At 35.6% G+C, this 14663-nt stretch overlaps 1 protein-coding gene and 1 long non-coding RNA gene across 6 annotated transcripts in view; one reads left to right on the forward strand and one right to left on the reverse strand.

Moving 5' to 3' along the window:
• Positions 1-14663, reverse strand: part of LOC105222310 (sterol regulatory element-binding protein cleavage-activating protein) — a 45712-nt gene that overhangs the window by 13418 nt on the left and 17631 nt on the right. For 4 of the 5 annotated variants that reach the window (XM_011199572.4, XM_011199573.4, XM_019989009.3 and 1 more), the window contains 2 exons: positions 2379-2711; positions 2023-2200 (listed from right to left, as the gene is read on the reverse strand). In XM_011199572.4, coding sequence (XP_011197874.2) covers positions 2023-2200; positions 2379-2711 — 511 coding nt within the window. Of the gene's footprint in view, positions 1-2022; positions 2201-2378; positions 2712-9180; positions 9249-14663 lie in introns of those variants that run through there. The other variant, XM_049452566.1, reaches the window with a different exon arrangement.
• Positions 6623-8916, forward strand: LOC125777498 (uncharacterized). The gene is made up of 2 exons (XR_007422334.1): positions 6623-6918; positions 7866-8916. It is a non-coding gene; the product is annotated as an uncharacterized LOC125777498 (long non-coding RNA).

A 14663-nucleotide genomic window follows, 5' to 3' on the forward strand; every position in this document is an offset into this window, starting at 1 on the left:
AAAGCATATTTTAATGTGACATTATGTCACTGACAGTTAGACCAACCTAGAATAAAAATTTAGGATTAATTAATATCTAACTGTCAGTGACATCTGTGCCAAATGTCACATTAAAATTTTTAACAACAGGGTTTTCGCGCAAGGACTTAAAAAGTGTTACTATTTTTTGCCTATAATAGTTTATTCATTATATGTCAGATATCTTTGGGTTCCTTTTCTGTAGATGTAAAATAATTAATTAAATAAAATAATCATAATAATGCTTTTGACCATTACACGTAATAACAACCATTTATTGGCCATTACTATATACAGGTACAAACTAATAATTTTTATGTACGTGTAATATTTAGCGACAATGTCAACAATAACAAACATCTTCGTGCACATTTAAGAATTGGGTAAACTGAGTAGGCAAATATCGTTTAGTGTTTAATGCAATATTTTCTCAGAAAAGTAAACAGGAGACACTTAAGATGCAGACAGCGAAACGTCAGCGAAATAGGCAATTAATTGCCGACGTAGGCTCACCTTGTTAATTGTGTGTTAAATAATTTTACCAAATGTATTGGAAAAAAAGATAAAGTTGTTAACGAATATACATTTTTAGCGAAAATTGAATATAAGTATATAAGCTTATCAGTATCGCTATACATATCAAAGATGAGTCAACTAGACACGTAGTATGTAGTAGTGATACTTTTCTTATCTTCAAACAAAAAATATACTAAAATTTTTCAATATCTTGGAAGAAGTAAAAACAAAAAAGAAACAAGTAAGAATCATCTAAATTCGAGTGTAACCGAACATTATATACCCTCGCAATATAGAATAATTAAAACTGTGTGAAATATATTCTTTATCTTAATAATCTATGAGTTCGGTATAAAATCAACCGAGAAGACGAAATGATATCGTTTTTTGAGGATTGGGGAAGCATGATACGTTGAAACCCCCGTGTTTCCCCGTGTTCAATTGATATTCACATATTTAGCTTAATATTAGAAACATGCGCAGATATTTAAAATTCTAAACTTTTCAAATTATATGTTGCATGGATAAACAAAAGAATGTGTAAATCTTGATTAACGTTATGCACGATTGTTAATTTTTTAATTTTTTTTTTATTCCAAACATGAAAAATATCATTCCATAATTTTTAAAATCCGTGGAAGAAAAATTAGATTTTTATTTTTTATCTGAGATGTTTGGAATTAAAAAATGTCAATATCTTAAGAGAGTATAAAAGTTAAAATAAATTAATGGAAATTCTGTTTAAAATATTAACTAAAGTTTATCAATTGCAAAAAATTGTATCCCTTTGATCTGAACATACTTTTTCAGCAATGGGCAGATATTAAATACTTTTTTATGAACATAATTTATCAAAGGTCCAAAAAAGTCCTAAAACTAAAAATGTTAAATCGCAAATCAAAATGCTTTAAGGTTTCTTATTAATTGCTTTTTGATTTATGTATTAGAAAGTGAAATAAAATTGGAAATTGTGTTATATGGGAAGTAGGCGTGGTTGGAGTCCGATTTCCTCCATTTTAGCCCTGTAACACATATGTATGTGCTTTCAAAGCCCTCTCAAAGCATCATCAAAAGCATTTACAAGTAGTTATTGATTTATCGCGCTTTTAGTAGATTCTTACAGTACCGTTATATCGGAAGGTCCGATTACGCTCATCTACAAACTCGTCCTTACTTTTTTGCTAAGGAATATGTGTACCAAGTTTCATCAAGATATCTTAATTTTTCCTCAAGTTACAGCTTACACGGACAGAGGGACGTCCAGACAAACACCGAGATTTCAATTCGTCTCACCATCCTGATCATTTATATATTTATAACCCTAAATCTATTTCGATTAGTTTTAGGTGATACAAGCAACCGTTATGTGGACAAAACTATTATATTCTGTGATTATATTTTTTCTTGCAAGAAGAATTAATCTGATTTCTTATTGTTTTTTGAACAAATTAACAGCTGTCATTCGTAAGCAGATACATATGTACTTACATGATATTGAAAGATGGTGTTCAATAAATTTGAGTCATTCGTGAAATTTTGCACATCTTGATACCATAAATTCGCCGGCGACAATAACAAGCAATTATATTCGGGAAATAATACTTTTTCATCGCGCGTACGCTTCACATTATCCACATGCCAGCAAGATTGATCCAATGTGCGTTTGCTAAGGGAGCAGTGAACAAATGAATACTTTTAATTTCAATCAAATTAGCTTATCAATGTGAATGAGACATGCAAGCAAATAACAATATAAATGCATTCACTATGTAAATATGCACATATTAAGCTATGTAAAAAAGTTTATTCGTTTGTGTGCATATGTGTATGCGTAAGCTACTCACTTGTCGGCGCTTTCATGATTACGCACAATTTCCAGCAATTTAAAAACTTCGTAAAGCGGCGCACGATAGGCATCCATTAGCTGCATGTCTTCGGTCCAGGGTAGCACACTAGTGCGTAACATTATTTGTTGTACGTAGAATACAGGTGAACTTTTTGCCCATGGAAATGGTGGATCATAGCTGAAATTACTGCTCGTGGGGGGGCTGAAGAAATTCCTAACCAATGAAACATTCTGTTGTGGTTGTTCTGCGAAAAGTGAGTAACGACCGTCAAAGGGCAGCATAATTTTGGTGGGTATGGTACCGGGTAGCGGAATATTTATGAGAGGGTAACTGTGGGAGAGGAAAAACAGAAATTGCATACATCTTTGTATTAAGTTACTTTAATTTTAATAAAGTAAAGTTAGTTTTTATTAAAAAGTTTTTATTAAAAATACGCTTTTTTTACATAATGGTTTTTATTGGTTTATGTTATATACATATATTATTATATACTACTATGAGCAAAAATTATTAAGACTTTGTTCATAATTTTAAAATTACTAATCTATTAAACCTATGTCGTACCCCTCAAAGTAATCTCTCCAGGCCCCAATACACTTGTGAAAACGAATCCTCGATACAGTTGCTATAGTCATTTTTCGGAATAGCCTTCAATGCGCGTAGCGCCTCACATTTAATGGCTTCAATTAACTCAAAATGGATTTCTTCATGAGGTCATTGTGTTTGCTGGTTGTGGTCCGATATTGGTTGAAAATTTGGCGATAAACTCACGAAAAATTCGATTGCATTATCGTTGTGCAAAAACCAATAGTTGTCAGTCTATAATTCTGGCCTATTCGGCAGCTTTTTGCTTATGACCAACAGTTTTGTTTAGCGAATTTTATACATATATTTGGTCAGTGAACTCATTGCTCGTTCCCCGAAGCAAATTTTGTCTAAAATCATAATTTTCATTCTTCGGTTCATTACCTGTATTTGTCTATCCTAAAAGTAATCTTTTCGGTTTTTATATTTCAGATAATTTAAATCAGAGATATCTTCCTCACCGCAAACACTTTTTTGTGGAGGACTTTCAGGGGATCTTAGACAGGAACGACGGAACCCAATATTTTTATTAATAAAATATTATATTCAATAAAAAGCCTCTCAAGAAAAAATTAACAAAAAAAAAACTATTTTTTTCAAACTTACAAGTGTGTGTAACCCCTGAACCACTCAAATCTAAAATTGTTTATCGAATCGATTTTCGCGCGGTTTAAATTGATGCGTTCGAGTCAAGTTTGATCTTCACTGTATCTGTTGAGCTATTAGTTTATAAAAAATTGTATAAGGAATGCATTTCATATAGTATAAAATTGAAAAAGGTGCGTTTTTTGTTTTAGTTGTTTTCTGATGGGAAATCCCATCATTGCTTCAAAGCAACAGCTGAATAAGTGCTACAGTAAGTCGTCTCAGCATAGTCAATGACAAAGTGCTGGTACGATCAGCAGTCCGCTGAATTGTTATTTCCGGTTGAAAGTCGTTAAAAGTGCCGGAAAACACAACAGTCGACCGGCAATGTTCTCGTTAATTTTTTTTTGCGTTCACATGGAGTTATTATTATTCCTGGACTATATCGAACTGAGTAACATAAATTAGTAAAAGTAATTACTATGCGCTTTTGAATCGATTGAAAAATTCGCTGAAGCATCTGAATTGAACATAAATGTTAACGGGCTGTACTCAAGATTTAAAAATGGTCATGAAGATTTAAACAATTAAGGGCCAGGTCATCCAGAAGCTGAATTGGTAGAAAAAGGCATTGAAATTATTTTTTTATCGATGTAAATTTTACTACCATAATCTTGGCTGAGGGTTTAAATACGAGTGCAGTATTTAGAGAATTTTAACTGAAGATTTTTTAATTAAATTAAGACCAAAGTATTATAAAAAATCGTACTTCTCTCATCAACCATACTCCGTGTTCGCCTGATCTGTCACCATGAGACTATTTTCTATTTCCAAAACTGAAAACTAACATGGAAAAGATATTTTATAATGAATTTCCAGCCATTTAAGCAGCCGTAACTGAGGTGCTGAACAAAATTCTTATAAATGATAAATTAACTTTACAACAATAGTAAATAGTAATATAACTTTATAAACTCCCATATACTTAATACAGTAGAAACTCGATTAACCGGACTAATTGTAGTCGATAGGCATTCGGATAATCGAAAATCCGGATAATCGAATGTATGAAGAAAAACAAATAGATATTCATATCCTGCAACGAAAATCAATGTTTATTAAGAAATGCACACTTACTTATTTATGTATGGACATATTTTCTTAGATTACACTACATACTTAATACTAAACTGCAGCATTAATCATGAAATACAATAAAATATTAAGGTACGTATGTACGAATAATTTGTTTACAATATGTATTTGGTAATTTGCATTTGGTAATCATGAAATAAGTACGTAGGTAATAAGTTTAATTTGGTTTAAAATATTTGGTAATTGTCATTTGACGTAAGCAACTTTTTCTCTTCATTGCTGCTATATCACGAGTTCGTTTCAGTTGTAGTAGACTCACAGTATCACTCTAGGGGTATTCTCTTGCTCTTGCAAAACCCTTGCACGGTGCGAAAATTGCATATATTTCCTCTCGGTGCACCGGCACAACAACAAACACACGCAGATAATTATTTGCAATGGCTGTAAAATATGTCAGACCAAAACCCATGTATATTTGCGTGCAATGTCATGGAAAAATATAATTGCAACCCATTTTTAGCTGACATTTTACATAAAGACATATAACGTCGTTCCGACACGTTAATGATTCCATAATTTGTACGTAGGTACGAGTACATATAAATTGGTCGCGATTGGTAGTCCGGATAATCGCGAATCCGTTTAACTGAGGGCCGGATAAACGAGTTTCTACTGTATGAGCAAACCTATGGTTGACTGTTTTTCTAATCACAATGTGGATCTACACCACATTTTTCATTTATTTCCATGCAGCTGTTCTGAGAGTTTCATAACCTTAAATAATTCCATCAATCATAAGTTAAAATTCAAGAAAGCTCTTATCAAGTGAAAAAAGTTTAAAACAACAACTCTATCAAATTTCTAGTACAATATTTTTTCCACTTCAAAATTTCTTTCTGTTCTTTTTTTTGGATTAACCGCAGATTTCTCTGCTATAAAGAAAAAATAATGTTGAAACTGCGTCAAATCAACAATGTTTAAAAACGATAAGACCTCAACGATGCATTTATTTTTAGCAAATCGAAGAACTACAATACTATGAAATATTTAACAACGTGCGAATATTATTTGCACATACTTACAATACATTCATATATGTGTATGTACATCTAATGTGAGTAAATAATATTTTGCAACAGTCAAATATAGAAAATCTATTATCAATGTTGATTATTTGCGACATTTAGTGTATTTGAATTGCGCGGCAAGGTCATAATATTAAGAAGAAAAAGCAGAAGAATATAAAAACAAAAACCGAAAGTGAGTGAGGTAAAAAAAAGTAGTAGAGAAATAAACAATAAAAATGGAATACGAAAATATTTAAATATTTTTGACCGCCTTGGAGACTAGCGGGTATTCACGATTTCCAATGCTTCTAGGCTTGATAAGAGGTAAAATTATGGCTCTGTGAATTTGTTGATACCACGTACATACATATATATATATATATGTATATATATACATACATATGTTCTATTCATAGCGCGTGGCAAAGCAGACATGAGCGATAAGTTTCAGAATTAAACGCAGTGGCGCCGCAATGAGTGTTCTCATTTTTTATTGCTTTAAGGGTTTCAAATGAATTTCATATAATTTTTTCATGAGGTTTAAAAAAAATACTTTTATCCGCCCTTCACTTTTTGAGATATATGTAAATCTGAAATTTTCCACACTTTCTTTGGCGGAACCTCCGATATCAGACCACTATAGCATATAGCTACCATACAAAGTGATCAATCAAATTCTGACTTTTATTATTTGACGCTCACCCAATACATTTTCAGATTTAGCATTATAGCTACCGTACAGCCAAGGTTAACGTATTTTCATGTTTGTAAAACTATAATTCTAATCTCATGGACCATCTCATTATTAGCTGAAACTTAAAAATTAAACAAATGAGACAAAACATATAGAAATTACATATATTTGTAAGATTGTTATGATATACTGTACGACCATAAAGGAATTGTTGGAAGACAACCCTGTCAACTCACATATTCATGCAACCCTGCATTTTTCATTTTTTACTTTGAATGTACTTTTTTTAACTCACTTGCGTTTTGACTTTGAATCAATAAACTTCATTTCGTACTTTAATATCAAAAGCAATATTATAGAACCGTTTTATTTTAACCGGGAATACTCCATAAGGTACGACCTTCCAACAGGAATGAATGAAAATTTTTATTTAAATGACATGTTTTATATATGTTTATGAGATATACATATAGTATAACCAAAAATAGTCTTTATATAGCTCAAATAAAGGGTGATTTTTTAAGAGCTTGATAACTTTTTTAAAAAAAAAAACGCATAAAATTTGCAAAATCTCATCGGTTCTTTATTTGAAACGTTAGATTGGTTCATGACATTTACTTTTTGAAGATAATTTCATTTAAATGTTGACCGCGGCTGCGTCTTAGGTGGTCCATTCGGAAAGTCCAATTTTGGGCAACTTTTTCGAGCATTTCGGCCGGAATAGCCCGAATTTCTTCGGAAATGTTGTCTTCCAAAGCTGGAATAGTTGCTGGCTTATTTCTGTAGACTTTAGACTTGACGTAGCCCCACAAAAAATAGTCTAAAGGCGTTAAATCGCATGATCTTGGTGGCCAACTTACGGGTCCATTTCTTGAGATGAATTGTTGTCCGAAGTTTTCCCTCAAAATGGCCATAGAATCGTGAGCTGTGTGGCATGTAGCGCCATCTTGTTGAAACCACATGTCAACCAAGTTCAGTTCTTCCATTTTTGGCAACAAAAAGTTTGTTAGCATCGAACGATAGCGATCGCCATTCACCGTAACGTTGCGTCCAACAGCATCTTTGAAAAAATACGGTCCAATGATTCCACCAGCGTACAAACCACACCAAACAGTGCATTTTTCGGGATGCATGGGCAGTTCTTGAACGGCTTCTGGTTGCTCTTCACCCCAAATGCGGCAATTTTGCTTATTTACGTAGCCATTCAACCAGAAATGAGCCTCATCGCTGAACAAAATTTGTCGATAAAAAAGCGGATTTTCACATTTCGAACCGAACACTGATTTTGGTAATAAAATTCAATGATTTGCAAGCGTTGCTCGTTAGTAAGTCTATTCATGATGAAATGTCAAAGCATACTGAGCATCTTTCTCTTTGACACCATGTCTGAAATCCCACGTGATCTGTCAAATACTAATGCATGAAAATCCTAACCTCAAAAAAATCACCCGTTATAAGTTTTATCGTTTTTTTTTTATAAAAAAAAGGCAAAAGAAAAAATATTTAGAAGAAAATACAGAGCAGATCTCGCATTATCATAAATTTAAGTCCGTTTTTAGCGAGCACAGAAAATATCAATCGAATGCGGCTAATATGCTTCATAACAAAGTTTAATAATAACCTCAAAACATTTATTTCCATTATTCTCCATCCCTTTATAATTAAAAAGCTGTTGCGCCCTTTTATGCACTTACATACAAACATATGTATGTTTATACGGTGTAACGAGGCAGTTTTTGTTGGTTTTGGCAATAAGCCTATGACTTATGTCTCCGAATTATGATTGGAAACTTTCTGATTTTTTTACATATAGGAATTTTCCACACCAAATGTGTGTTAGGAAATACTTAAATTTGCCACACAAATATTTTTTACAAAAACCAGTATTTATTTTGAAATGTTTGTAAGCTCCTGAAGCAGCGAAAAGTCGACGATAGTCAATATATTTAATTAATCAATTAACACTTTGTTATTTTTTAATTATTTAGAGTGTTATTCCATGAAAACAAATACATATATAATTTTTGCTGATCTCTGACCTATACGCAGTTATCTCAGGAGCGCTCTTAAACAGATTTACTGCTTTGACTGTTTGCATGCTTCAGTTGTAGTGCACAAATTTCATAAAAAATATTTTTATATTTTGCAACTTTTTAAAACATCTCCATCAGAGAATCAGAAATTTAATTTATTTCCGAAGATATAGCTGTTATTAGTGACAAAACTACTAGATATTTAAGGCGAGTTTTCTTTTTCTATATATATATATATTATATGTTACATATACTACATATATGTACATACATATCGCTGATTTGCTGCAAGACCGGCATAAATCAAGAAACGTGATTTTTGAGTTAATGCTGCAGAATTGTTCGTTATATCATACTTCATGTTGAGTGAAAAATTCATATGAATACCTCTTATATGCTCCGCTTAAGAAGAGGTGTAAGGTTGGAGTCACCGTGTAAGGTTGTAGTCAGTTGAAAACTTTAAACGCGTTTTCTGGAGAATCGATTTTTTTGACTTATGCCGGTCTTGCAGCAAATGAGCGATATGTATATCTCTATAGTGTTATAATCACCATTCAACCCCTATTTCAACATAACAGTTTGAGTTTTAAATTTTTCACGTTTTTATGTTTTGTTAAAACATGACACAAATATTTTTTTCTTATTTTTACCAGCCAAAAAAGCTAATGAATTTTTATAGACTATATAGAATAGCCCTTAAAAACTACATACGCACGTTAAAAATTTTTTTGTTTACTTACTGCATGGGTGTGTATTTAACATTTTCTACTTGTAAGTCATTTAACTCTGGCATTCGATAGCTGGCATCTTAAAGTTACATCAGTTTGCTGAGAACTTTTAAATGCAAAAACTAATTCTTATACACGAACGCAAGTAAGAAGCGAACTGAGTGTCTGTTAGGTCTAATAAAAATATTCAACAAAACAATAGCCATGACAATACACAAAATCAGGGCAAAGTTTACGTACGTAATCACAACTAGACAGAGAAACGCATAAAAATGCGAGACGAAAGCTAAGTTGATTAACATTACAGAACGCGCGCTTGAATGCTAGTCATTTCATACAGGGTTCCCAATCAGAGTGATAGGATCTCTTAAAAAATACACTAATTGTTAAGCAAATTCAAATATTTTTTTATTCAATGTGACGAATAATCGATGCAATAAAATTCTGAATATACATTCTGTCAAAAAAGTATTGGGAATTCTTCATTTCCCCCTCTCATCTCCCGCTTATATGGAAGACAGGTAATTTTTTTTTCTGGGTTGGTATAACTGTTCTTAATTATGATGCCAAAAATTAGCGCAATCTGTTAACCATTGTGTTTACACAATGCTGCTTATATCAATCGGCCTCAGTAGTGTTTGTCGAATTTTATAAAAATTTTTAAAGTATATATTTGTGTTAAATTTTGGCCAAACACTCAACAAATATCATTGAACAAGTACCGAATCTCCCTGATTTAGCTCCATGTGATTTTTACTTTTCTTCGCACTGAAATATCCACTTCGGGGAACATGCTTCGACTCAATAGAAGACATCAAAACAAATTCGACGCCAGAGTTGAAGGCCATCCCGGAAGTAGTACTCACCGATCCAAACGGGGTTAGATCGCCGAAAAAACAGCCCTTGGTCGAATGAAATCCGAGTTAATTCCGGTGCGTAGAACCGGCTGTCGTGGGAACCAATCAGCAACTCTTGGTTCCTCGCACAGTCTGTTCCGTGTGTCAGACCGTCATACGTCGGAATGTCACATCAGTTAAGTGCAACTCCTGCGCTGGCTGGTGTCACTTCCCGACGTGTTCCGGCCTGCGCACCATGGAGTGAATCCTACTACAGGAGTCTGCCCCCGCAACTCACAACCCCCAGTGCGACAACCGCCCCTGCGGCTTCTGCAGCTGCAACAAACACCACCACGTCACTTCCTCACACCCAGGATCACCCACGGACACCCGCGACAAACCAGACTTCTTCAATTCAACTGCAACGGACTCCAGAGTAAGATCGAGGAGATAGTTGCACTTATGAATCGGGAACGTGTATCGATAGCTGCGGTCCAAGAAACCAAGTTAAACAGCCGCTCAGATCTTCTGAGTTGTGCAGGTTTCAACGTTATACGTAAAGATCGCGAGCGAGATAGTGGTGGTGGCCTAGCTTTCCTATTGCACAACACCGTGCAGTATCGTCTAATCGAAGAAGACATCTACCCCAGGATACTACCCTAGAATGTCAGAGTATAGCTATCCGGTCAGGCGATGTCGAGCTCGAAATATTTAATACTAGGATACTTTAACGCGCACCATGATCTTTGGCATTCCTGCCTGTCAAACGATCGTAGGAGGATGGAGCTGGCGGAACAGATTGACGATTCGACATTCTGCACAATGAATGACGAAGCCCCCACCAGAGTTGTGGGCACCTGTAACAGCTCGCCCGATATTACCATTGCTAGTAGTGGTCTGATAAATAGCATAACTTGGCGACCTATGCTAACTCTCGCATTAGACCATCCTACTGCAGGACATCGAAAAAACCACTCTCCCTTCAGGGCTAAAGAGGTGGACCATGAACTATCTGAACGGTCGTCAGTCATCCGTACTATTTCGAGGTGAAACATCTAAACTGAGAAGAATTAAACAGGGGGTTCCGCAGGGTGGTGTCCTCTCCCCGTTACTGTTTAACTTCTATATCTCGAAACTTCCTCAACCACCAGAGGGGGTTTCCATAACCTCGTACGCAGATGACTGCACGATATTGACGTCGGGCAATGGAATCGATGGCATGTGTTCGAAAGTAAACAGCTACCGCTCCGACCTTTATCGTTTCCTCACTGCACGAAACATCCAACTTTCACCCACCAAATCCACAGCGACCATATTTACAAACTGGCGTAAGGAGTATAGACTTGAACTTAATATTGCAGTCAAGGGCGTCAAAATTCCGACTGTCAATAACCCTAAGATTTTAGGTGTAACCTTCGATAGTCTATGCTCCTTCTCTCCCCATACGACCGCGATTATCGCCAAGGTACAGAGGCGCAACAAAATCCTCAAGTCGCTAGCCGGCAGCACATGGCGAAAAGACAAAGAAACGTTGCTGGCAACTTACAAGGCAATCGGCCGGCCTCAACTACGCAGCACCAATATGGTCGCCTGGATGCAGTGGTACGCAGATGAGGAAACTTCAGACCTGTCAGAATACAGCACTCCGGACCACGACGGGATGCCTCTTGATGTCTCCCATTGAACACCTCCACAGTGAGACACGCATGCTTCCTGTAAAGGAGCATAATCAACTCCTCTCCAGGCAGTTCCTGCTGAGTTGTTTCCGCAGGAATCACCCTTGCAGCCACCTGCTTGGAGCGGAACCGCCTCCCAGGAGCATCAAGAGGTCATTCCTCGACTATGTCGACGACATCGAACAGTACGCCGACCAGACTTCGGACGCAACAAACTTTCGACAGGCACTGACCGCCATTCACAGTGGAGCCATCAACACCTTCACCGACTCTCTTCCCGTAAATGGCGTTCTTGGAGTCAAACCACCACCTATTGCAGACGAAGAGCTCCAGTTGCCGCGAGAAACGCGAGTGACCCTAGCGCAACTTCGTTCTGGATACTGTAGCAGGGTAAACTCCTACTTATCCAGAATCGACCCCGACCCCAATGTATGTCCTGCATGCAACGAGTCTCCGCATGAGACTGGCCACCTCTTTGCATGCCCTACAAACCCTACCCATCTAACACCTTCCTCCCTTTGGTTCGACGGAGTCGGACGTTTCTTGGGCCTACCGTTAGATGACCTCGACGACAACACAAACAACCCTTACCATCCTAACGGGGATTAGCTAACCGTTAACAACAACAACAACAACAGCCATCCCGGAAAGTGTCTAAAACAAAATGTTTAACGATTGGAAGAAGCATAGGCACATGTGCATCGCTTCAAATGGATGTTACTTTGAAGGCGATAAAATAAATTTGGATGATTGAAAACACCAATCTAATGGCCTCCATGTCTTCTTTTGCTGGAACGAATTCGATGAATAGCACGTTCAACATTGACTTCTAAAGTTTGAAGAGAGTGCTAATGCTAAATACCAATGACTTCAAATAACCCCACAAGAAGACGTCCAATAGTGTTGAATTACAACTTCTGGAGGCAATTCAATGATACAATTTCTTGAAAAAATTGAATCTTCAAACATTTCTCGCAATAATTTTTTTTGTTGGAACCAGATGTTGTCGAGATCAACTTCTTCAAATTGCGGCCATAACAAGTTGGTTACAATTGATCTATGTATACCGCTTTCCATTGACAGTAACGGTGTCACCAGCTTCATTTCGAAATAAGTGCGCACCGATGATTCCATCAGGTCAAAAACCGCACCAAGCTATCAATTTAGGCGTCTGTAATGGTTGTTCATGAATAATTAGTAGATTTTCTTCGCATCAGAATCGACAGTGTTGTTTATTTGCCGCACCACTCAGATGAAAATGAGTCTCATCTGAGAATATGATTTTCTTAAAAAATCGTTATCGTTTTCAAGTGGTTACAAGGCAAAATCAGCAAATTCGCGATGTTTACGGTGGGTCCAATGACTTCGGTTCTTGAGTGAAAACAATTTTATACAGATGCACGCAGTTCTTGAAAACGTCTTCGAATCGACAAATTGCGGTCTTCAGCAACACTAGCCTGAATGGCAGCAATACTATATTTTCATTACTTCAAGCAAAAGTAAAGAAAATGTACGATGGGATTTTCAGAAATTCTATGAATAGCGAACACGATTATTCCGACCATTAAATAGCAAAAGCTCGCGAAAAGTTGCAATTGGAGAACGACTATTTTGATAATAAAATTAATTAATTTGTAAACGGTGTTCTTTTCATAATGAAATTGTCAACGTTACTGAATACAATTTAAAAAAATTACAGATTACGTCAAATAAAACTTTAGTTTGTAAATAATAAAGTTTCGTTTATATTTTTCAAAACGCTGCTTTCTACATTTTTTAAAAATTATCATATGAAAATAACAGGACTGTTTACACGAACAGTTGATTTCAATACAATGAAAATGTGGCATAACCATTTTCTATGCCATCTCTAATCACCAGTTTCTTAATCGATTCGAAGCTGGCTAGCTATAACTAATACTTTGATCTTCTCTATGGGATTTTTTATATTATTCAAATCCTCCAGAAATTCTGACAGATGTATAAAAAAAACTTTTCATTTCCAACACTGACCACTGTAAACTACTTTTTGTTTTTAATTATTTATAAACGCTTGGTAAGTGTAAGTTGTTTCTATGAAAAAGGGAAGAAACGCAAATGATCAATTATATTAAGTGCGCTAGAACTACTACGAGTATATGCTTAGAAGTTTGTTTTACGTTGAGCCGCTTTTAATATTCACACCCGACTGTAAATTGCAGTAAGGACATTCGACTCAATGAATTTAGACGCTATTTAAATTGATTATCATATAGGAAAACATGTAAGGAAGGGCTAAGTTCGGGTGTCACAGAACATTTTATACTCTCGCATGATAAAGTGATAATCGAGATTTCATTATCCGTTATTTACACATTTTTTTATTTTGTTGTAAAATTAATTAGAATTAAATTCTGAGAGATTTACCGACATTTTCGGTGAAAAATTAGGTTAGGTTAGGCACTGAGTTCTTCGTGTTCGATATCAGGGACCTTGAAAAGTTATAGTCCGATCACGACAATTTTTCCACAAGGGATACCTCAGCTCAAATACCGTATTTGTGTAAAGTTTTATTCCGCTATCATCAGTGGTTCCTAATGTATATATTATACAGAGAAGGCATCAGATGGAATTCAAAATAGCGTTATATTGGAAGAAGCGTGGTTGTGAACCGATTTCACCCATATTTCGCACATGTCATCAGGGTGTTAGGAAAATATTATATACCGAATTTCATTGAAATCGGTCGAGTAGTTCCTGAGATATGGTCCATAAGTGGGCGACGCCACGCCCATTTTTAATTTTTAAAAAAAGTCTAGGTGCAGCTTCTTCCGGAAAATTTAATGTTTCTGACGTTTTTTGTTAGTCGGTTAACACACTTTTAGTGATTTTCAACATAACCTTTGTATGGGAGGTGGGCGTGGTTATTATCCGATCTCTTCCCTTTTTGAACTGTATATGGAAATGCTGAACGAAACGACTCTATAGAGTTTGGTTGACATAG

Source organism: Bactrocera dorsalis, chromosome 3 (genome assembly GCF_023373825.1).
Source record: "Bactrocera dorsalis isolate Fly_Bdor chromosome 3, ASM2337382v1, whole genome shotgun sequence".
In the NCBI taxonomy this organism is placed as follows: Eukaryota; Metazoa; Arthropoda; class Insecta; order Diptera; family Tephritidae; genus Bactrocera; species Bactrocera dorsalis.